The sequence below is a fragment of the Ranitomeya variabilis genome, chromosome 8 (genome assembly GCF_051348905.1).
Source record: "Ranitomeya variabilis isolate aRanVar5 chromosome 8, aRanVar5.hap1, whole genome shotgun sequence".
In the NCBI taxonomy this organism is placed as follows: domain Eukaryota; kingdom Metazoa; phylum Chordata; class Amphibia; order Anura; family Dendrobatidae; genus Ranitomeya; species Ranitomeya variabilis.
The window spans coordinates 183955176-183979019 of NC_135239.1; the positions used below are offsets into that span (position 1 = coordinate 183955176).

At 42.8% G+C, this 23844-nt stretch overlaps 1 protein-coding gene across 2 annotated transcripts in view; it reads left to right on the forward strand.

Annotated features, from left to right (window-relative positions):
• The first annotated feature begins 2333 nt into the window (after positions 1-2333).
• Positions 2334-23844, forward strand: part of NINJ1 (ninjurin 1) — a 44187-nt gene continuing 22676 nt past the window's right edge. Inside the window, exon 1 of one of the 2 annotated variants that reach the window (XM_077278109.1) lies at positions 2334-2669. In XM_077278109.1, the coding sequence (XP_077134224.1) occupies positions 2603-2669 (67 nt within the window). In that variant the 5' untranslated portion in view covers positions 2334-2602. Of the gene's footprint in view, positions 2675-23844 lie in introns of both variants that reach the window. The other variant, XM_077278108.1, reaches the window with a different exon arrangement.

Below are 23844 nucleotides of genomic sequence, written 5' to 3' on the forward strand. Positions count from 1 at the left end.
CCTGCACTCAGGATGCTGTGATTTCTCAGGAGGCACTGAAACATCAGCAGGAGCTCAGAGCTGCTAGTGGCTGAGCCCCTGTGCTAACAGCCAGGGATGGGGCCAGCTCCGCCCAGGGTGTTTAACCCCCCTAGATGCTGCGATTGAGAGTGATCGCAATATTTAGGAGGCCTTCAGATCGGCACACCCGCGATGTCATCGTGGGGGCCCGATGTTGTCATCGTGGCCCAGGGTCGTCCTGACAACCCCCTGGTCACCTAGCTATGGAAAGCTCCTTAGTCCATGCTCAAAGAATGGTCTAAGAAGCTTCTGTATAAGTATGCTAGCATACTTGTGATCAAAGTAAAAAAAGTGAAAGTCCCATAGAGGGACTAAGTAAAAAAGTTTAAAAAAAATAAAAAAGAAGTTGTAAAAATATTTTTTTAAAAGTTACAAAATAAAAAAACATTACACCGATAAAGACACATTTTCATGTAAAAAAAAAGCACACATATTTGGTCTGGAACAATAAGATCTATACTGTTAAAGTGACAGACTAGTTAACCCCTTCAGTGAACACCGTAAAAAAAAACCCCGAAAACTTGGCAAACTATGATTTTTCATCATACCGCTGGGAAAAAAGTGGATAAAATGAGATAAAAAAAGATGAATGTGAATAAAAATGAAACAGTTGGAAACGTCATCTTGTCGTGCAAAAAACAAGACATACAGTTCCATTAGCGGAAAAATTAAAAACGTATAACTCTCAGAATATAACAATGCAAAATCAATTATTTTTTTCTATAAAGGTGTTTATTGTGTAAAAGTATCAAAGCATAAAAAATGACATAAATGAGGTATCGCTGTAATTGAACTGATCCTGAAGAATAAAACTGCTTTATCAACTTTATCACATGCGAAACGGCATAAAAAAAAACAAAAAACAATTCCTGAATTGCTGGTTTTTGTTCATTTTGCCTCCCAAAAATCAGAATATAAAGTGATTAAAAAATGTCATGTGCCAAAAAATGGTAACAATAAAAACGTCAAAATTATAGCTCTCAAAGTATGGTAATGCAAAATAAATCTTATTTAGGTTCAAAAGTTATTTTTCTTCTCTTCCAGGTCAGGATCGGGGCTTATATACAGCATTATAGAACGCTGTATATCAGCCCTGAAAGGTGGTGGCCATAAGTCATATCGGCCAAACCTGGGGACAAGTTCCCATTAAAGGGGTTGTTTGGGTTTATCACGAATCCCTATATGACTGCAGACTTGTGAATCCTCACATCACGCACAGCGCGCACTATTAGGATTTTCCAGTGGCGGCAGCAAGAACGAGCGGTCGTGTGACAGCAAGTGTGCAATGTGCATATTCCCGGCCACATTCCTACTAGACTTGCGCAGCCTCACTCAATACAGGTGAACTGAGACTGAGCACATCTAGTCTGAATAACCCTAATACCTGGGTTTATTCACACGTCTAATTTTATCGTTAGACCCAGAGACCGGCGGAAACACGTCCGATTTTGATCTTAGTGTTGGATTAATATCGGCCATGTAAGTCAATGGGTCCATGATAAAATCGGACTGCACTCGGATGACATTGGAGTGCAGATTGTTTGATAAGACTGATGATAATGATGATGATGATCTGAGGATTGTGATTTAAATTGATAAGATTGATAATATTTTATAAACTTGATAATGATGGTGATTGAAAATTATTGATTGGTAATTGATAAGATTGATAATGTTTGACAATTATGGATAATGGTGAATTTGATGATTGTTTATTGATAATGATGGATGACTGATAACATTGGTAATGAGGATGACGATTGATTTAATAATTCATGATAACTGATAAGATGGATAATGATAATTGATAATGATTGATAATAATGGATTATTGATAAGATTGATAATAATGATGGATGAGTGATAACTGATAATGATTGATGATAATGATGGGGATGATCATTGATTTGATGATGACTGATAATAATTGATAAGATGGATAATGATGACAATTGATAATGATTGAACTGATACTGTAGATAATAATGATTGATGACTGATAAGATTCATACTAATGATTGATGATGGATGATGATGATAAGATTGATACTAATGAGCGATGATAATGATAGCTGACAAGATTGATAATGATTGATAGTGATGATGGATGATGATAATATTGAGGATAATTGATGACTGATAGGATTGATGATGATGATTGATACTAATGAGTGATGATAATGATTGATAACTGATAATATAGACTGTAATGATTGATAATTGATAACTGATAATATAGATGATAATTGATGATAATGATTGATAACTGATAAGACACATGACAATGATTGATGATGGATGATGATGATACTCTGCTGATGATGACTTGGCATTGTGCAGCGTTGGAGCAGCAGCTGCTGGAATCCGGCTTGCACTTCCAGTGTCGGCCACCAGGGGGAGGCGCTGCATCCTTCCCGTTATCAGCGGCGGCCGCACTTCCCCTGCTCTCACTTCCAGGAGGAGGCAGATCCTGCGACACCATCCCGGCCGAGCTGCATCGTACACGGCCCGTCAGCTCCCGGTGTATGGTGCAGCCAGAGACATGGGGACCCGAGCTGAGGAGCTAGAGATGAACGGCGGCCCCGGGGAGCATCCAGAAGAGGAGGAGGAGGAGGTAACGGTGGGCTGCGGGAAGGGGCTGACAGAGGTCTCTGCCCCCACACACAGTGCCGCCGTGCCTGTCAGTCAGTCAGTCAGTCAGTCAGTGTATCCCCCTGTAGTGACGTCACAAGCCGCTGCGCACACAACTTTCTGCCATTGTGACAGTTCTGATCCAGTTGTCACCTGTTCACACTGATCTGCTCCATAGCGCCACCAGCAGGTTGCACATGACACTGACCCCAGCGTAGAACTCATTGGCGAAAAAATTATGTCAAAATGTGTATTTCCATCATCTGTCAGGAAAAGCTGTCACCGTGTGAGTGACGGAAAGGCTGCCAGCCTGGGATTAGGGCTGCACCCTTCTAATCCCAGGGGATATTCTCCTGCCTCTGTGCCAGGTACTTTTACCTGACTTTTTATACTTTTTTTCTTTGCTACCACTTCCATAATTTTGCTACTTTATTACATGGTCCCGATACCACTTCTCTTGCCGCAAGAATAATTAATAAAAGTGAATTAATGAGTTAGCTGTTCTCCAGAATCCTGCCACTGAAAAATATGTACGTCATCCTATAAAAAGCCAATCGTGTTGGATGTGTCAGCGCTAGTGATGAGCGAGCGTGCTGGGATAAGGTGTTATCTGAGCATGCTCGGGTCCGAACCAAGTGACTTCGCTGTTCTCGAAAAATATGTTCCAGTCCCCGCAGCTGCATGTCTCGCAGCGCACAGTGTATCAGATGCCTATCTTGGCTCAGAGAAGACAATGGATGAGTTATTGTCGTTAATCATCTAATGATCGCTGACATTGTGTTAATTTGCACTATGGACTCCGTACAGATCACAGTGCATTTACACTGACCGACAGCGTAGGATCATGCTGTGCACAAAGAATATCGTGTTATGAGCGGCAGGGTCCTGTTTGCTGCCGACAATGAGGACTTTTTTTCAGCAAGCTCCAAAATCATTTCTTCCAGTGAACGAACATTTGGCTCGTTTGTCGGGTGATCGGCAGCTTGTTTAGACAGGCTTTAGACTGGAAAAGAGTGTTCCTAAGGGCAGGTGCAGATGAGCGTATTTTGGTCCGACTGCAATCCGACAAAATATCAGACCAATGTTTGCCTATTAGATCATGCACGTCTGATTTTTTTTTTTTTCCTCTGACAGATCCGGTCTGGGATAAAAAAAACAAACAACAAAAACGCATCATGCCCTAGTTCGATCTGATATTTGTATTGCACTCTGCCATGCAAGTCAATGACTGCTTGGAAAAGATTTAGCTGCACTCTGATGACATCCGAGTGCAGTCCGCTTTCCAAGGACTGACTGCATGGAGAATCGGATCACACACACTGTGCTGACACTGATCAGAGTGTGATTTGCATAATCGATCGGATGTGAGAGTATACGTCGGCGTGACTCGAGCCTCAGGCTGGGATCACGTCATGTTTCACCCAATATTCGAGAATCTGTCAGGAGTTTCCACCTGAAGCCCCATAAAACAGGATTCAGATGGAATGTTGTTGCAGTAGGATGGCTTTTATGCTTATTTGATAAAAACAATGTCTGTTATTTACATGTACTATTTGTTTACTTACTGCAGGGTATTTATTTTTGTTTTTAGCATAGATTATGTATCTCCGCTTGCATCTGATTTCATATACAGTCCCTGACAGAAGTTATGTCACTTATCCATGTTATGTAAATAAAAGCTTATAACCTGACGTTAAATTCATCCATTGGTTGTATAAATTATTCTTGTGAAAGCTGAAACCCTCTGAAATGTAGTTTAGGTTAAGAAAATATATTGCCATCAGTGCAGAAATATTGATCAGTTAATGGACACAGAATGGTCAGATTTTGGCAAGACAAAAGTTTTGTCGCTATACATATATATATATATATATTACACCCAATCCTAGTTTACATCCTCAAAACTTTGTCGCCCACAGAACGTAATGTGATATTCAAACAAATAATTAACTTAAAATACAAATATATGTTGCATAACATTGGTGAATGAAGTTGTGGTGCTATTAGTCATATTTAATATTTTGTGTGACTTCCGTGAGCTTGAAGGACTGCATCCATGCGGTTCAACAATGATTCATACAATTTATTAATGAAGTCATCAGGAATAGCAAAGAATGCAGTCTTGGGGTATGTTTCCACGTTCAGGAAACGCTGCGTGTTTGACTCTGCGTTGAGCCGCAGCGTCAAACACGCAGCGTCCAGATGTTACAGCATAGTGGAGGGGATTTCATGAAATCCCGTCTCCACTATGCATTAAAAGATGCATGTGGCATACCCGCGAAAACGCACATGCAGAGCGTCTTTTAAGAAAGCAGCTTGTCCTTACAATGCTGAAACAACGCAAGGACAACGCAGGTGACCTGCCAGTGACCTCAGGTGCAGATTTGGTCAGGATTTTACCTGCATAAAATCCTGACCAAATCCTGATGCAATCCTGAACGTGGACACATACCCTTACATGCCTCCCAGAGTTCATCTAGATTCTTTGGTTTTGTCTTCCAAGCTTCCTCTTTCATCCTACCCCAAACATGCTCAATGATGTTCATGTCTGGTGACTGCTCTGGCCAGTCCTTGAGCACCTTGATCTTTTTTGCCTGGAGGAACTTTGTTGTAGAGATGGATGTATGAGATGGAGCACCATCCTGCTGCAGAATTTGACCCCTTTTATGATTTGGAATATAAGAGGTAGCTAATACTTCTTGATATTTTAGACTATTGATATTGCCTTCCACCTTGCAAATGTTTTGCAGAGCCCCATTTTGAATGTAACCCCAGACCATGATCTTTCCACCACCAAATGTAACTGTTTTCTGGGTGTATTTTGGATCCATACGGGCTCCAGTAGGTCTCCTGCAGTATTTGTGGTGTCTGTGGTGTAATTCTACTGAAGATTCATTAGAGAAATCCACCTTCTGCCACTTTTCCAGCATCCATCTGTTTAGCAGGCTGTGGGACTTTGCAAATGCCACACGGTTTTTTATTTGCCTTTTGTTTAGTGCTGGCTTCTGGGCACTGATTCGACCATAGAGGCCATTTCGAGACAGAATCCTAAAAACTGTTTTAGTTGACACAGGGACTTGAGGTGACCAGACCTGTTGGAGCTCTCCTGCAATGGAAGAGGGGCTTGCTTTGGATTTTCTAACCAACAAACGTTCCTCCTGAGCAGTTGTCTTGCGGGGTCTGCCGGACCTGGGCTTGTCAAACACATCTACAACCTCTTTAAATCTTCTTTTAATTCTTTGTACTTGACGCTGAGACACATTAAAGGTGCCAGCCACCTCTGCAGTGGATCTGGTCTTCATCCTCTTGATAATCCAGGCTTTGGACGCAGGGTAGATTTTTCGCATGTTTTCAGAGCTCAAGTTGCAGGTCATGTGAAGGTCTGGGGTGCTGGGTTTCTTTTTATACACACACACACACACTAATTAACCGATCATTAACTGAGCACAGGTGAGGATGTAAACTAGGATTAGGTGCAATATATATATATATATATAGCGACAACTTTTGTCTTGCCAAAATCTGACCATTCTGTGTCCATTAACTGATCAATATCTCTGCATGGATGCCAATTTATTTTCTTAACCTAAACCACATTTCGGAGGGTTTCAGCTTTCAAAAGAATAATTAATTAGGGTAAAATTCCAGTGTGTCTGAATTTCAAAAAAAAAAATAAATAAAACAAAAAACATAAAAAAGCATCAAGAAATGCAATAATCAGAGCAGGTTGGCATTGCATATTTTCGTGAAGAAACTTGCAAAAATGCCGCTTTTTTTCCATAAGTGTGAACATGGACTATTGTTTGTTTATTTATTCGACTAGACAAAGATACAGAGAAAGTGAAGAAAAATGTCCCTTACTGATCATGGTGCCTCTTAATGTCTCCAGCTGTCCGTAATGCTCCACTTATGTGTTATTCCTTCCAGAATACGTAAGATGTAATTAACTGAGCGCTGTATACGGCATAGTTAATATACTAATTATTACTGTTCGGCCTCGGGGTGCAGGGGCTGCAGCTGCAGAGGGTGTGGGCAGTATTTCTTTCCATACATCTTGAACACAGATGTGAATAGAACACATAGATCCCTATGGAAATATCAGTGTTTGCAATTCGCCCCTGATTAAGTAACGTAGCAGCTGTACCGCATACGGGAGGTGTCATCTGTCATATTTTGACAGCAAATTTATGTCTCTTGGGTAATAGTCCTGAGATGTTCTTTGATTTCTTTTGGGAGTGTTTTCTAGGCATGCTCAGTGATCTGTGCACAGGTCATTGTGCAGGGAGAGAGAAGAGTTGAGCTGTAATTTTACTTACTGTGAATGGTGAATGCTGCCTTATCTGTGATGATAATGAGACTGCTGAAAAGAGATCTGTAGAGAGCAGCACTTTTCAGTCTATTATGATGTTTCATGGCCAGAGTGAGAATGAAAAGATGTTATTTTATTAATGAAAAATTGCAATTGAAGAAGAAAAATGTAACCGGAAATGAAATTAGATGTTTACGTTAAAAATATTAAAGCTAATTTTCTGATGACACAACACCCTTAAAATGTTGTGATCTGTAGTACCTAACACAGACTGTGGGCAAGGGCAGTGAGGTTGGTGATGAATATTTATTTTTCATTATAATGTGGTCTATCATTTTCATTATTCTGTCCACTTTTTTTTTTCTTTGCACAATTTCCGATGTGCCCTTGTAACTGTTTTATGTGTGAGAAGGCTGCTGTAGTTTTAGAGGGGATAGCTGTAATCAGTGGTCTGATGGTCACATTCCCTACATTCCTTCTCGTTGAATTCCTCGAAATTGGACTGCAGCTTTCACGAGAGAAGAGCTTGTACTCAGCGTGCAGAAGAGCTTGTAGTTAGCGTGGAGAAGAGCTTGTACTCAGCGTGGAGAAGGGCATGTACTCAGCGTGGAGAAGAGCTTTTACTCAGCGTGGAGAAGGGCTTGTACTCAGCGTGGAAATGAATGATGATGGATCGACATAACAAGGGCTAAAAGTCCAAAGTGGTCTTGTTAGTTTGAGGCCAAGTTCGCATTACCTTAGTGATGTGCGTTTAGCCCCAAATCTGTCCATTAGGATAAATTAGCCACAACGAGGCCAAGCATGTCCATCTGGCCTGTAGACTGGTCTATAGAGCAGCATTTGGGAAAAATAGTCACCTCCCTGGTAATCTCAAAGAACCATTCCCGAAAGAACATAGCCTACAATAGAACATCTCCTGGCGCTTCCTGTTTACACCTCACATACATTTGTCATAAGTCCTTTTTCCTTGAACATGACCCAGGTTTCTAACACTGTGATGTGAACGTACAAAGGAATCCTTTCAGCTGCAGATTCCGGGCATATGCCTGCCTGTCCGCGCTGCAGCTGCTTATGGTCTTACGTGATGACGAGTTGGTTGTTTCGCCCTTTTAATAAGTAATGCTTTCATGTATTTAGGAGAACTACGAGCAAGGAATTGAAGTGATCACTTCTGACGGTTCCTTCAGCTCGACCTGACATCACCCCTTGGCTTGGATTTCCCAGTTTCCTGTGGATTTTGCACACAGTTGCCAATATATAATCGGAATTTCCAGCAGCAATTTGCTACTGGGATGTTCCCTGCCTGGAAAGTAATTCCTGTACAGCAGCGAAACTGAGTAAAGGACCCTGCCATGATAACGTGGGCGCTAATGCTAGCAAAACCAATGAAGATTGTTTGGGTTTGATTTGCCATCACTCCCTGATCACTAGGGGATTTAAATAAATATTGGAGTCTGGGAATTTTCTTTTTTCAACCTCCGAAGTACAACATGCAGGTACTGCAATGCCTGAGACCCCCCTTTTTTTTTTTTCTTTTTTTTTTTTTTCTAGCCTTATTGCATAACTTGCTATGGCTGGAACCCTGTTATGATCCTTAGTGGCTGAGGATCACAGAATGAACTAGCTAAGTAACTGAACATAGAATGAGCTCTAGGGAGGTGGTAACTGGACTGACCGCAAACCTGATCCTAACCAAACACACTGAAGGTAGCCGGTGAACGTGCCTAAATTCCTGGACGTCTCGACGCAGCCTGAGAAACTTGCTACCCCTATAGAGAAAGTAAGACCTCACTTGCCTCAGAGAAATGACCCCAAATATATAGGAAGCCCCCAACAAATATTAACGGTGAGGTAAGGGGAAAACACAAAACGTAGAAATGAAAACAGATTCAGCAAATGAGGCCCACTAATACTAGATAGCAGAAGACAGGCAGGGAACTGTGCGGTCAGTAAAAAACCCTATACAAAATATCCACGCTGAGAATTCAAGAACCCCCACACCAACTAACGGTGTGAGGGGAGAAACTCAGCCCCCTAGAGCTACCAGCAAGCAAGGAAATCACATATTAGCAAGCTGGACAAGTAAATAACCAAGAAACATATTGAACACTGATGAGCAAAAATAACCAAACAGAAAACTTAGCTTCTCTTGAAGAGACTGATAGCGAAGGAATTCAGGAGAGATCAAAATAGCACAAATACATCGACAGCAGGCGAACACTGAAAGTCCAGGTGAGCTAAATAGGAAACCAGCTAACAGATAACGAGACAGCTGATCCAGCCTCAGACCTGCAGAATGACACAAAGAGCCACCAGAGGGAGCCCAAAGACAGCACTCACACAGTACCACTTGTGACCACAAGAGGGAGCCCAAAAACAGAGTTCACAACAGTACTCCCCCCCCCCCCCCTTGAGGAGGGGTCACCGAACCCTCATCAAAACCCCCAGGGCGATCAGGATGAGCCACATGGAAGGCATGAACCAAATCGGCCGCATGAACATCAGAGGCGACAACCCAGGAATTATCCTCCTGACCATAGCCCTTCCACTTAACCAAATACTGAAGCCTCCGTCTAGAAATACGAGAATCCAAGATCTTCTCCACCACGTACTCCAATTCGCCCTTAACCAGCACCGGGGCAGGGGGCTCAACAGAAGGAACCACAGGCACCACATACCTCCGCAACAAAGACCTATGGAACACGTTATGAATGGCAAACGACGCTGGGAGGTCCAAACGAAATGACACCGGGTTAAGGATGTCCAAAATCTTATAAGGACCGATGAAGCGAGGCTTGAATTTAGGAGAGGAGACCTTCATAGGAACATACCGAGAAGACAGCCATACCAAATCCCCAACACGAAGTCGGGGACCCACACCGCGACGGCGGTTGGCAAAGTGCTGAGCCTTCTCCTGTGGCAACTTCAAATTGTCCACCACATGGTTCCAAATCTGCTGCAACCTATCCACCACAGAATCCACCCCAGGACAGTCAGAAGGCTCAACCTGACCCGAGGAAAAACGAGGATGAAAACAAGAATTGCAGAAAAAAGGCGAAACCAAAGTAGCAGAACTAGCCCAATTATTAAGGGCAAACTCGGCCAATGGTAAAAAAGTCACCCAATCATCCTGATCAGCAGAAACAAAACATCTTAAATAAGTTTCCAAGGTCTGATTAGTTCGCTCGGTTTGGCCATTCGTCTGAGGATGGAAGGCCGACGAAAAAGACAAATCAATGCCCATCTTAGCACAAAAGATCCGCCAAAATCTGGACACAAACTGGGATCCTCTGTCAGACACAATATTTTCAGGGATGCCGTGCAAGCGAACCACATTCTGAAAAAAGAGGAACCAAATCGGAGGAGGAAGGCAACTTAGGCAAGGGCACCAAATGGACCATTTTGGAAAAACGATCACACACCACCCAGATGACAGACATTCTCTGAGAGACTGGAAGATCCGAAATAAAATCCATGGAAATGTGCGTCCAAGGCCTCTTCGGGACAGGCAAAGGCAAAAGCAAACCGCTGGCACGAGAACAGCAAGGCTTAGCCCGAGCACAAATCCCACAGGACTGCACAAAGGAACGCACATCCCGCGACAAGGAAGGCCACCAGAAGGACCTAGCCACCAAATCTCTGGTACCAAAAATCCCAGGATGGCCTGCCAACACCGAAGAATGAACCTCGGAAATAACTCTGCTGGTCCATCTATCTGGGACAAACAGTCTCTCTGGTGGGCAACGGTCAGGTCTATCCGCCTGAAATTTCTGCAGCACTCGTGGCAAATCAGGGGAAATGGCAGACAAAATCACTCCCTCTCTGAGGATACCAGCCGGCTCTGAAACTCCCGGAGAGTCAGGCACAAAACTCCTAGAAAGAGCATCAGCCTTCACGTTCTTCGAACCAGGCAGGTACGAGACCACGAAATCGAAACGGGAGAAAAACAACGACCAACGAGCCTGTCTAGGATTCAGCCGCTTGGCAGACTCGAGATAAATCAGATTTTTGTGATCAGTCAAGACCACCACACAATGCTTAGCTCCCTCGAGCCAATGACGCCACTCCTCAAATGCCCACTTCATAGCCAACAACTCCCGATTACCAACATCATAATTCCGCTCGGCAGGCGAAAACTTTCTTGAAAAGAAAGCACAAGGTTTCATCACAGAGCAATCAGAGCTTCTCTGCGACAAAACAGCCCCTGCTCCAATCTCAGAAGCATCAACCTCGACCTGAAAAGGAAGAGAGACATCAGGCTGACACAAAACTGGAGCCGAGGAAAACCGGCGCTTCAGCTCCCGAAAGGCTTCCACGGCCGCAGGAGACCAATTAGTCACATCAGAACCCTTCTTGGTCAAATCCGTCAAGGGTTTAACCACGCCAGAAAAATTAGCAATGAAGCGACGGTAAAAATTAGCAAAACCCAAGAACTTCTGAAGACTCTTAACAGATGTAGGCTGAGTCCAGTCATGAATAGCCTGGACCTTGACTGGGTCCATCTCAATAGTAGAAGGAGAAAAAATAAAACCCAAAAAGGAAACCTTCCGTACTCCGAAGAGACATTTTGAGCCCTTCACAAATAAGGCATTAGCACGCAGGACCTGAAATACCATCCTGACCTGCTTCACATGGGACTCCCAGTCCTCAGAAAAGACCAAAATGTCATCCAGATACACAATCATAAATTTATCCAGATATTCTCGGAAGATGTCATGCATGAAGGACTGGAACACAGAAGGAGCATTAGAGAGTCCAAAAGGCATCACCAAGTACTCAAAATGGCCTTCGGGCGTATTAAATGCTGTTTTCCATTCATCCCCCAACTTAATACGCACAAGGTTATACGCACCACGAAGATCTATCTTGGTGAACCAACTGGACCCCTTAATCCGAGCAAACAGATCAGATAATAATGGCAAAGGATACTGAAATTTGACCGTGATTTTATTTAGAAGACAATAATCTATACAAGGTCTTAGAGAACCATCCTTTTTGGCCACAAAAAAGAATCCTGCACCAAGAGGGGAGGAGGACGGGCGAATATGTCCCTTCTCTAAAGACTCCTTTATATAACTCCGCATCGCGGCATGTTACAGACAAATTAAAAAGTCATCCCTTAGGGAACTTACTACCAGGAATCAAATTTATAGCACAATCACAATCCCTGTGAGGAGGCAGGGCACCGGATCTGGGCTCATCAAATACATCCTGGTAGTCCGACAAAAACTCAGGGACCTCAGAAGGAGTGGAAGAAGCAATTGACACCAAAGGAGCATCGCCATGAATCCCCTGGCAACCCCAACTTGAAACAGACATAGCTTTCCAATCCAGAACTGGATTATGGGCCTGCAGCCATGGCAGACCCAAAACGACAACATCATGCAAATTATGCAGCACAAGAAAGCGAATCACCTCCTGATGTACAGGAGTCATGCACATGGTCACTTGAGTCCAATACTGAGGCTTATTCTCAGCCAATGGTGTAGCATCAATTCCCCTCAGTGGAATAGGGAATTCTAAAGGCTCCAGAACAAAACCACAGCGCCTGGCAAACGACAAATCCATCAGGTTCAGGGCAGCACCTGAATCCACAAAAGCCATAACCGAGTAGGATGACAAAGAACAAATTAAAGTAACAGACAAAATGAATTTAGGCTGTATAGTACCAACGGTGACAGATTTAGCGTTTTTTTTTTTTTTTTTACGCGCTTAGAGCATGCTGAGATAACATGAGTTGAATCACCACAGTAAAAGCACAACCCACGTCTATGATTTTGCCGCTCAATTCTGGTCAGAATTCAGTCACATTGCATAGACTCAGGTCTCTGTTCAGAAAACACCGCCAGATGGTGCGCAGATTTGCGCTCCCGCAAACGCCGATCAATCTGAATGGCCAAAGCCATTGAGTCATTCAGACTTGCAGGCGTGGGGAACCCCACCATGACATTCTTAATGGCTTCAGAAAGACCTTCTCTGAAATTTGCAGCCAGGGCATACTCATTCCATTGAGTAATGTTGTGAATTTGGATTCTGGGCTCCCCCGGTGGCTACTGGTGGAATTGAACTGGTGTCTTCATCTTCTCTGTTCACCTGTTCCCATCAAGATGTGGGAGTCGCTATATAACCTTGCTGCTTTGTTAGTTGCTTGCCGGTCAACAATGTTATCAGAAGCCTCTCTGTGCTTGTTCCTGCTCCTAGACAACTACTAGATAAGTTGGACTCTTGTCCATGTTTGTTTTTGCATTTTTGTTCCAGTTCACAGCTGTAGTTTCTTACTGTGTCTGGAAAGCTCTTGTGAACAGGAATTGCCACTCTGGTGTTATGAGTTAATGCCAGAGTTTTAAAGTAATTTCTGGATGGTGTTTTGATAGGGTTTTTAGCTGACCATGAAAGTGTTCTTTCTGTCTTCTGCTATGTAGTAAGTGGACCTCAAATTTGCTAAACCTATTTTCATACTACGTTTGGTTATTTCATCTTAATTCACCGCCAATACATGTGGGGGGCCTCTGTCTCCTTTCGGGGTATTTCTCTAGAGGTGAGCTAGGACTTATTTTCCTCTGCTAGCATTATTTAGTCCTCCGGCTGGTGCTGGGCATCTAGAATCAACGTAGGCATGCTACCCGGCCACTGCTAGTTGTGTGTTAGGTTTAGTTCATGGTCAGCTCAGTTCCCATCTTCCAAGAGCTAGTTCCTATATATGCTGATGCTATGTTCTCTTGCCATTGAGATCATGACAGTGCTGATGCTATGTTCTCTTGCCATTGAGATCATGACAGAGTAAGCACCGACCATTTCCGAAATTTTTGACAATACACCTCAGCTTCATCCTGGCCCTGAGAGAGAGCCAGCAAGGCCTTTTCTGCCTGGTTCTCAAGATTAGGTTCCTCATAAAGCAAACCAAGCGCCAGAAAAAACGCATCCACATTCAGCAATGCAGGATCTCCTGGCGCCAGGGAGAAAGCCCAATCTTGAGGGTCGCCACGTAACAGGGAGATAACAATTCTAACTTGCTGAGCGGAATCACCAGAGGAACGAGGTCTCAAAGAAAGAAATAATTTACAATTATTCTTAAAATTCAGAAACCTAGATCTATCTCCAGAAAACAACTCAGGAATAGGTACTTTTGGCTCAGACATAGGACTGTGAACAACAAAATCCTGAATGCTTTGCACCCTTGCAGCAAGATGATCCACACTAGAAGTCAGACTCTGAATATCCATGTCTGCAGCTGAACTCAAAGCCACCCAGAGATTAAGGGGATAAGAGAAGCTGGACAGACTGCAGCAAAGGGAGAAAAAAAAAAATTGTACTCAGGACTTCTCTTATCCCACTTCTGCGATGCATTAAACACTTTTTGGCCTTCTGTACTGTTATGATCCTTAGTGGCTGAGGATCACAGAATGAACGAGCTAAGTAACTGAACATAGAACGAGCTCTAGGGAGGTGGTAACTGGACTGACCGCAAACCTGATCCTAACCAAACACACTGAAGGTAGCCGGTGAACGTGCCTAAATTCCTGGACGTCTTGACGCAGCCTGAGAAACTTGCTACCCCTATAGAGAAAGTAAGACCTCACTTGCCTCAGAGAAATGACCTCAAAGATATAGGAAGCCCCCAACAAATATTAACGGTGAGGTAAGGGGAAAATACAAAACGTAGAAATGAAAACAGATTCAGCAAATGAGGCCCACTAATACTAGATAGCAGAAGACAGGCAGGGAACTGTGCGGTCAGTAAAAAACCCTATACAAAATATCCACGCTGAGAATTCAAGAACCCCCACACCAACTAACGGTGTGAGGGGAGAAACTCAGCCCCCTAGAGCTACCAGCAAGCAAGGAAATCACATATTAGCAAGCTGGACAAGGACAAGTAAATAACCAAGAAACATATTGAACACTGATGAGCAAAAATAACCAAACAGAAAACTTAGCTTCTCTTGGAGAGACTGATAGGGAAGGAATTCAGGAGAGATCAAAATAGCACTGAATACATCGACAGCAGGCAAACACTGAAAGTCCAGGTGAGCTAAATAGGAAACCAGCTAACAGATAACGAGACAGCTGATCCAGCCTCAGACCTGCAGAATGACACAAAGAGCCACCAGAGGGAGCCCAAAGACAGCACTCACACAGTACCACTTGTGACCACAAGAGGGAGCCCAAAAACAGAGTTCACAACAGAACCCCCATTTCCAAAAACATATTCCTCCCATTCCTATGTTTGCTGTGATTATATCTTGTGATTAGAACATATGGTCCGGTAATAATTTAAAGGTGTTATCCAAGTTTTTATTAAAATAGCTGCAAAGTATGAAATATGGTTAAATGATAAAAATAACCTGATCAATCTGCTGCCATTCCGGTGGTCCTAATTGTTGTGCCGACGCATATGACTGCTGCAGCCAATCACTATAGTCAGCGCGTAATCACACTTAGTGCAGTGATGTTGGCATGGCCTCGCAGTTAGACAGTTCAAAAGTGAACAGTTTTTTGCTCTTATTTTATTCCCTCTGCTTCCCTAAATATTCAGGGTTTTTTTTCTGTTGTGGATATCCGACAAATGGTTCACGAGATACGGGCCTTTTCAGTGTAAATGTTTAAGTTTTTTTTTCTTATGAAGGAGGAGTGGCTCACAGGATCCTCTGGGGCGTGTCTTACAGGTAATGAGTGCAGAGTAGGAGGCTTCTTAAAGGAAAAACTAACCGGTCTTTGAGAGGCAGAATTCTTGCTGGTTGGTCGGTGATCAAATACTTATTTCATGCAATAAAATTCAGTTATTATTATTTAAAAATCATACAATGTGATTTTCTGGATTTTTTTTTTTTAGATTCTGTCTCACAGTTGAAGTGTACCCTACAATAAAAATTATAGACCTATTTATTCTTTGTAGTTAGGAAACCTTGCAAAATCGTCAGTGTATCAAATACGTATATTCCCCACTGTATAATACAATGTAACCTCATTATGCCCTGATCTACACTCACTGGCCACTTTATTAGGTACACCTGTCCAACTTCTTGTTAACACTTAATTTCTAATCAGCCAATCACATGGCGGCAACTCAGTGCATTTAGGCATGTAGACATGGTCAAGACAATCTCCTGCAGTTCAAACCGAGCATCAGTATGGGGAAGAAAGGTGATTTGAGTGCTTTTGAACGTGGCATGGTTGTTGGTGCCAGAAGGGCTGGTCTGAGTATTTCAGAAACTGCTGATCTACTGGGATTTTCACGCACAACCATCTCTAGGGTTTACAGAGAATGGTCCGAAAAAGAAAAAAAATCCAGTGAGCGGCAGTTCTGTGGGCGGAAATGCCTTGTTGATGCCAGAGGTCAGAGGAGAATGGGCAGACTGGTTCGAGCTGATAGAAAGGCAACAGTGACTCAAATCGCCACCCGTTACAACCAAGGTAGGCCTAAGAGCATCTCTGAACTCACAGTGCGTCGAACTTTGAGGCAGATGGGCTACAGCAGCAGAAGACCACACCGGGTACCACTCCTTTCAGCTAAGAACAGGAAACTGAGGCTACAATTTGTACAAGCTCATCGAAATTGGACAGTAGAAGATTGGAAAAACGTTGCTTGGTCTGATGAGTCTCGATTTCTGCTGCGACATTCGGATGGTAGGGTCAGAATTTGGCGTAAACAACATGAAAGCATGGATCCATCCTGCCTTGTATGGAGCATCTTTGGGATGTGCAGCCGACAAATCTGCGGCAACTGTGTGATGCCATCATGTCAATATGGACCAAAATCTCTGAGGAATGCTTCCAGCACCTTGTTGAATCTATGCCACGAAGAATTGAGGCAGTTCTGAAGGCAAAAGGGGGTCCAACCCGTTACTAGCATGGTGTACCTAATAAAGTGGCCGGTGAGTGTATATATATAATTGTCTAAGAGGTACTTCCGTCTGTCTGTCCTCAACTTCCGTAACGGTTATTCATTCGCAGATTGGTCTCGCCAGCTGCCTGTCATGGCTGCCGCGACCAATCAGCGACTGGCACAGTCCGATTAGTCCCTCCCTACTCCCCTGCAGTCAGTGCCGGGCGGCCGCTCCCTACTCCCCGCAGTCACGGCTCACACAGGGTTAATGCCAGCGGTAACGGACCGCGTTATGCCACGGGTAACTCACTCCGTTACCGCTGCTATTAACCCTATGTGACCAAGTTTTTACTATTGAGGCTGCCTATGCAGCGTCAATAGTAAAAGGATCTAATGTTAAAAATAATAAACAAAAATTAAAAAAATCATTATATACTCACCTTCCGCTGCCTTTCCCGTTGCTCGCCACCCACGGGTAACCGCTCTGTGCAAGCGTCAAGTTCCGGTAGCAAGGATCGTATGGCAGAAGAACCTGCCATAACGTCACGGTCATGTGACCGCGACGTCCTCACACCCTGAAACCGGAAGCTGACGCCTGTACCGCGCACAGGCGACAGAACTACAAGTATGGTGAGTATGTTAGAACTACAATGGGCCCTCGGATTGGAAGGTGAGTATGTTCATTTTTTAACCTGTGACATACGTAGGTGGGCAATATACTACATGGCTCTGTGCTGTATACTACGTCGCTGTGCAATATACTACGTGGCTGGGCAATATACTCTGTGACTGGGCAATATACTACGTAGCTGGGCAATATACTACATAACTGGGCAATATACTACGTGGCTGGGCAATATACTACATGGCTCTGTGCGGTATACTACGTCGCTGTGCAATATACTACGTCACTGGGCAATATACTACGTGGCTGGGCAATATACTACATGGCTGTGCAATATACTACGTCGCTGTGCAATATACTACGTGGCTCTGTGCTGTATACTACGTCACTGGGCAATATACTACGTGGCTGGGCAATATACTACATGGCTGGGCAATATACTACATGGCTAGGCTATATACTACGTGGCTGGGCAATATACTACGTGGACATGCATATTCTAGAATACCCGATGCGTTAGAATTGGGCCACCATCTAGTTTGTCAATAAAAACTATTAAAAAAACATCTCCAAGGAAGGACGTCATCTTAAGATTGTATGAAAGTTGAAAATCATTGCTGCCCCTAAAGGACATTTAGCCTGTGCGCAGGGCTTGGTGTATTTTTATAAATGCCTATTGTACATATTGATTGAGGATCCTTAGATTTTTCGATCCCTTTTCCCAGCTACTGTCTATTTTATTGTGCACTTTAGTAATATTAAATTTGATATCAGGAATGCCCACACAGTGTCGTTTTCCATCTTTTGCTACCATTTTCCCTCCTTTTTCTTGATTTATGTTATGTATATTTGCATTATGATGATTTTTTGTATGTCTTTTTGGCTATGGATGCCATTTTATAGTTAATAAAAATATATTTATGGACTTCAACTCCATTTGTTCTCGGTTTATTGCTATATGTGAGGAGTGTCCATCCTGATTGAGTGTATATACCTCCCTTAGTGGCTCTCCCATTTGGGGTCGAGCATGGTGAGGATATTAGGTACAGCGTCTTCTGATTTGATTTTTTCTCCCTAAAGGACATATCTAGTATTGCAACATTAAAATAAATGGGACGTGGCTGTAATACCAGATGTAGTCCACATGTCACGATTTGTTTTTTGAGTAAGCTTTCCTTACATTTGCACCTTGCTCTTGTGAATATTCAGTAATAGTCAAGATCAGGAAAGATTTGACCTAATTTTTCTTGAATCACAATGTTGGCATTGTTCTGCTTCGCTGATACAGCCCCCATCCCCCCCCCCCCGGGTGTCATTGGTGGCAATGTTCTGGCATCGCTCGGAGGAATTATCTAAAGATTGTGTTTCTCGGGTAATGTATCTCAGGTCCTAGGACGACAGGTTTGGGGCTTCTTCTGTTCTTGATTTTTAGGTTACATTGCCTGGCAGAGAGGTCACTTGTAGTTTTAGACAAGGATCTGAGCATCAGGTCAGGACATATCCCCATTATGTCTCCTTATATTGTCATTCCTTCCAGGCCTACCCCCCCCCCCCCCCCCCAACATTCTTCAGAAAATGAGTATCGCGGAATTACCGGTAAATATCAGATCGGTTTGGATGACTTACGATTGCTAGGTTTCAAAACTTATGCCTGAAGTTTTGCCACAAGCCACATTTATCAGCTGAACCTGAGATATCGCATAGCAGTGGGCCACAACGCTAAGACCCCCACTAGAGGTTATCAAGCGGAGTGCACATGCTCCATCGCTGCTCGCTTTCTCACTGTGGACATACAGGGAGAATGAGGGGTTTGAGGCCCCCACACAGATGGGTGGGCATACAGGGAGAATGAGGGGCTTGCGGCCCCCACACAGATGGGTGGGCATACAGGGAGAATGAGGGGCTTGAGGCCCCCACACAGATGGGTGGGCATACAGGGAGAATGAGGGGCTTGAGGCCCCCACACAAATGGTCATTGGGTTCATTTTAAATAATCCTTTTGACACTTAAAAATAGTACTTTGCCTGCGCTAGGTGTTTTCAATGCGAAATTTGCTTAATTTTGTTCCTGTTTTTGGGACTTGCACAATTGTATGACCTATGATGACTTCCTATTGTGGCGGGACTTCATAAAAAAATAGAGAGTTTTTTTAATAGATTGAGAAACTTTCCCCACTTAACCTAGCATATGAGATAGAGAATTTTTTTTTTCCGATTTCCATTTCAATTTTTCTTATGCATTTTGAATGTGAATTCCATATTGAGGGTTTTCTCATGTTGGAGATGGACCCAAAAAAAAGGGGGAAAAAATGATGGCAGAAGTCCAATATGTGTATTCTGTGCAGCTCTAGAGCAGAAATCACTGGTAAGATCAATGAGTGAATCTATTTGTATGACCCTGGTCCAGTGGACAGGTCTGTTTTTCATTCTTTACTCTCCCTCTTTGGGTCCAGGGCTAAAGGCTCTTCTTCTGCTCCACCACCGCTCTCCAAAAGACTGGCGCTGGACCCAGGGAGGGTAAGGCCGCGTTCACACATCTGTGCTTCACAGTCTCCGGACCCAAACTCAACCGTTTCGTAATCGTATACTGTATGAGGCTGTCAGGTTTGGGCAGGAGACCCGCTCCCAGTCCATGCGTTGTAGTCCATACTTGGCCAGGACCCATGGAAGGGTGAATCCGGGTTGATACTCAGTTTATTTTTTTTATAGCTATGTTAACATATGGAAGAATGTTTTCTAAAGGAAGAAAACCCCTTTTAAAGGGAATGTATCACTTAAATTGTCTTTTAGTAATGCAAACCGGATAGTGACACGTTGGGGGCAGTTTAATCCAGAATTCTTGAAATGTTATGACTTTTGGCATTTTTACTATAGACCCAATGTTTTTGCACAGTGGGTGGAGTTTGGACAAGTCATGGGCAAGGCCACCCAACTGATTCATTAAAATTTATGTCACAAATAGTAACACTAGTTGAAAGGCGTGAAACTCTTTAAGAGACTCACGATTTCAGTGCACCGTTACTCCAGCACTATCTTTAAAACATCGGAGTTTGAGTCTCCAGTCTAAATATATCGTTGCCAAAGTCTTTTTTTTGTTTTGCTTGGTTTGGTTTTGTTTTTTTTGTGTTTTGCCTACGGTGTCACAAATATGTGTCGATCGACTTGTATTTAGTCATTCAGCTATTGTTTTAGAGCAAATATTGGCCCTCCGAATGGTCCTTAAGGTCCTTAGATTACATCCGGCCGACGCTTCTGCCTTTATTTGAATATTTTGCAGAAATTTTCCAAAGGACCCTACGGTATGCAGCTCTATGGTTGGAGACAAACGATTTTGTAAGAGGCTTGTAAGGGTATATCCTGCTGACACGTTGCCTGCAAAGCCTCCATTACATGTGTTTCATGTCAATTTTAGTTATATACCGTACATGAAAGGAGCTAATGTTCGTCAGTGTTCTTGGAATGCATCATGCTGTGGCTCTTGTGGTTGTGTTTTCCTCGTAAACATCAATTATGCAGCCTCCTGTTTTATCGGATATATATTGCACATGTGTTTTGCGGCTTAAAGAATTGAAGCAACAATATTATTATAATATTTTTGGTCCTTTGCATCTAAATTAAAGAATGGAGCAACATTACAAATATTCTGGAATCCAGAAAATCCTACTCTTTGGAGTATACAGCTCATAGGCAGAATTATTTGTGTCCATAGTTACAGGTTTCAAACAGACTTTAGCTTATTTCTGTAGTTCTTAGAGGGAATCTGTCAGCAGGGTTTTACTATAATCTGAAAGCATCATGATGTAGGGCAGAGATCACTTGGTTTCCTGGGATAGGCCACCAATAACTAATCTGTGGTGGGTGCAACATCCGTCACTCCTGCCAGTCAGCTGTTACCTGTAGGTCCTGCAGATCCTTGAAGATGGTTTGAATCTGTAGTATCCGGCTACTATAGTTTTGACGGAGTTGACGTGTTCCGGTATTAGCTGAGAATTTCTGTCTGTTGCCGATGCTGGTAACAGCTGAAGGGCTAGGGTGCCGGGTGTCACATCTACACTGCTCAAATATTGATAGGTTATCCTAAGCATAGACCATAAGTAAAAAAAAAAAATAGTGGCCAACCTTAAGTTCTGGTCTGAAGACTTGTTGTCGTTTCAGACATCGCGGTGTCTGTAGAAGTCTAATGTGTATGGGGTCTTCTGCCTCTTCCAGGTCAGATAATGTTGGTGGAGACAAGGAACTGGATGTCCAATTCCAGATTGCCAAGCCTTTTGTTCTTGGTTGGATAAGTAGCCATCAAAGGATTCTGCTAGCAGCTCTCTCATAGAGAACATAGGAGCAGTAGGGAGAGTTAGGTGTCAGCCATACGATTACCCATCCACCTATTGGTTATGGGGGCTTTACACTTGGACTTTTTTTTATTCAGTCTGTCAGTGAAATCTCCGATGCCTAATCTTGGGACGGAGGCTGCTGGCGAGCGGGATGTTTTTTGCTCCTGTCCGTGGGAAATGATGAAGCTCCAGAGGCAGGATGCCTAGAGATAAGCAAATTCCTTTAGTCTTTGGCTTAGATTGAGAACTCAAAGAACATTTGTGACTCGAGAAGAAAAACTGTAAAACATAAAAACAAACTCAAATAGTAGTACACCAGTAGTAAATTTCTACTTGTCTCATCTTCATCAGACCATTAGATAGAAAATGTCTTTAAAGTTTCTGCATCTCCAGGACTTCATTGTGTATGACCAACAGTCTTTGGTAGGGGGTCCAGACCCTGCCGATCCAGACAATGAAGTAAGCCCCTTGTCATGGTTTACACTGGCTCAGCTGCTCATCGGTACGGGTGGTTATGGTGGGTACTGCCGCGTGTCCCATTCACTTGCTGGTGATTAAAGGGAACCTGTATTGGATTGAAGTTCATTCTCTGTCCTCCGGAGTACACGCCAGCACAAGGCAATATTGCCTTGCGCAGGTGTGTACTTCGTAGGACAGAGAATGAACTTCAATCCAATATTGCGGCCAGCATACAGTCAGCGGGTAAGGAAAGGGTGAATCAAACACCCGAAAACCACGCTCATATGACCCAAAACTGGTCCCGCCAAATTCAGGTGACAGGTTCCCTTTAATGATTCTTAGAAAATTGATGTAAGATTAGAATAAATAATTAATCTGTGCTCTGGTGACTCGTGTTTTCAGGAAAACAAAGCTAAAGGATGAGGGTGTAAAACATAAGTTTTTAGAATAATTATTGAACTACACCCAGAAAATGAATTTTTTCTAGTTGGCGTTAACCTTTTTTGTTCCAGTTGTGGTGTAATACTTGAGTGATGTCAGTGGAGAACAAGTCTCCCTTCTGTGTTTTATTTAGCTTCTCCAACAACGGCCTCATTTTACAGCATTTCCTTTTAACTAAAACAAATTAGCAATTTAATATCTGGCGGCTTGTTGTCTCTGGGCTGGGCTTTGTCACTTGTTTTTTTTTTTTTTTTTTACTATAACTGGTAATTGTTTTCCCGTATTTATATTATTTAAATAATGAAAAGTGCTACATATTGTTTGCTCTTAGCTTCATAGGATGAGTCCACACGTAGAGGTCAAATACCAGTAGAATCCTAAATAGTGAAAAGATAGGAAAGAAGTTAACACCTATAAATGCATTGTATAGAATTGATACAGTTGTAAGAATTTCTCACTACTAGCTACACAGTGGATATAAAAAGTCTACACACCCATGTTAAAATGCCAGATTTTCGTAAAATAATTATTTCGGAACTTTTTCCATCTTTAATGTCACCCATGATCTGTATAAATCTATTGAGAAACAAATAGAAATCATTTTGCGAGGAAAATAAAATTAAAAATAATGTGGTTGCATAAGTGTGAACACCCTTCTGTAATTGGGGATGTGGTTGTGTTCAAAATTAGTCAATCACATTTAAGCTAATGTTATATAGTAGTTATAAAGTTTAGCTGTTTTAGTAGGATTTTCCTGTCATTTTACAACTAAAGCTGAGGCTCGTAAACAGCTTACAACACAGCAAAGGATCTCATTGCTGAAAGTTCTCGGTCAGGAGAAGAGTACAATTTCAAGGCAGTAGATATGCAATGAAACTCTCTGAAGATCGTCATCAAAAAGTAACTTAAATTTGGCACAACAGTATCATTACGTAGAACTGGACGTCCCCCAAGAATTGATAAAAAGACAAGCAGACAGTTGGTCCAGGAGGTTGCCAAGAGGCCTACAGCAACATTAAAGGAGCTGCTATAATATTAGTCAATGGTGGGACCCTGGTTAGATACTACTGGTTTGCCTTCTAATAAGAGATAGAGCGAATCTTTCTTTTCTCCGTCCTTTTACACTTAGGCCTTAAGAACAAGGAGAAAAAAAAAATAATCGAAAT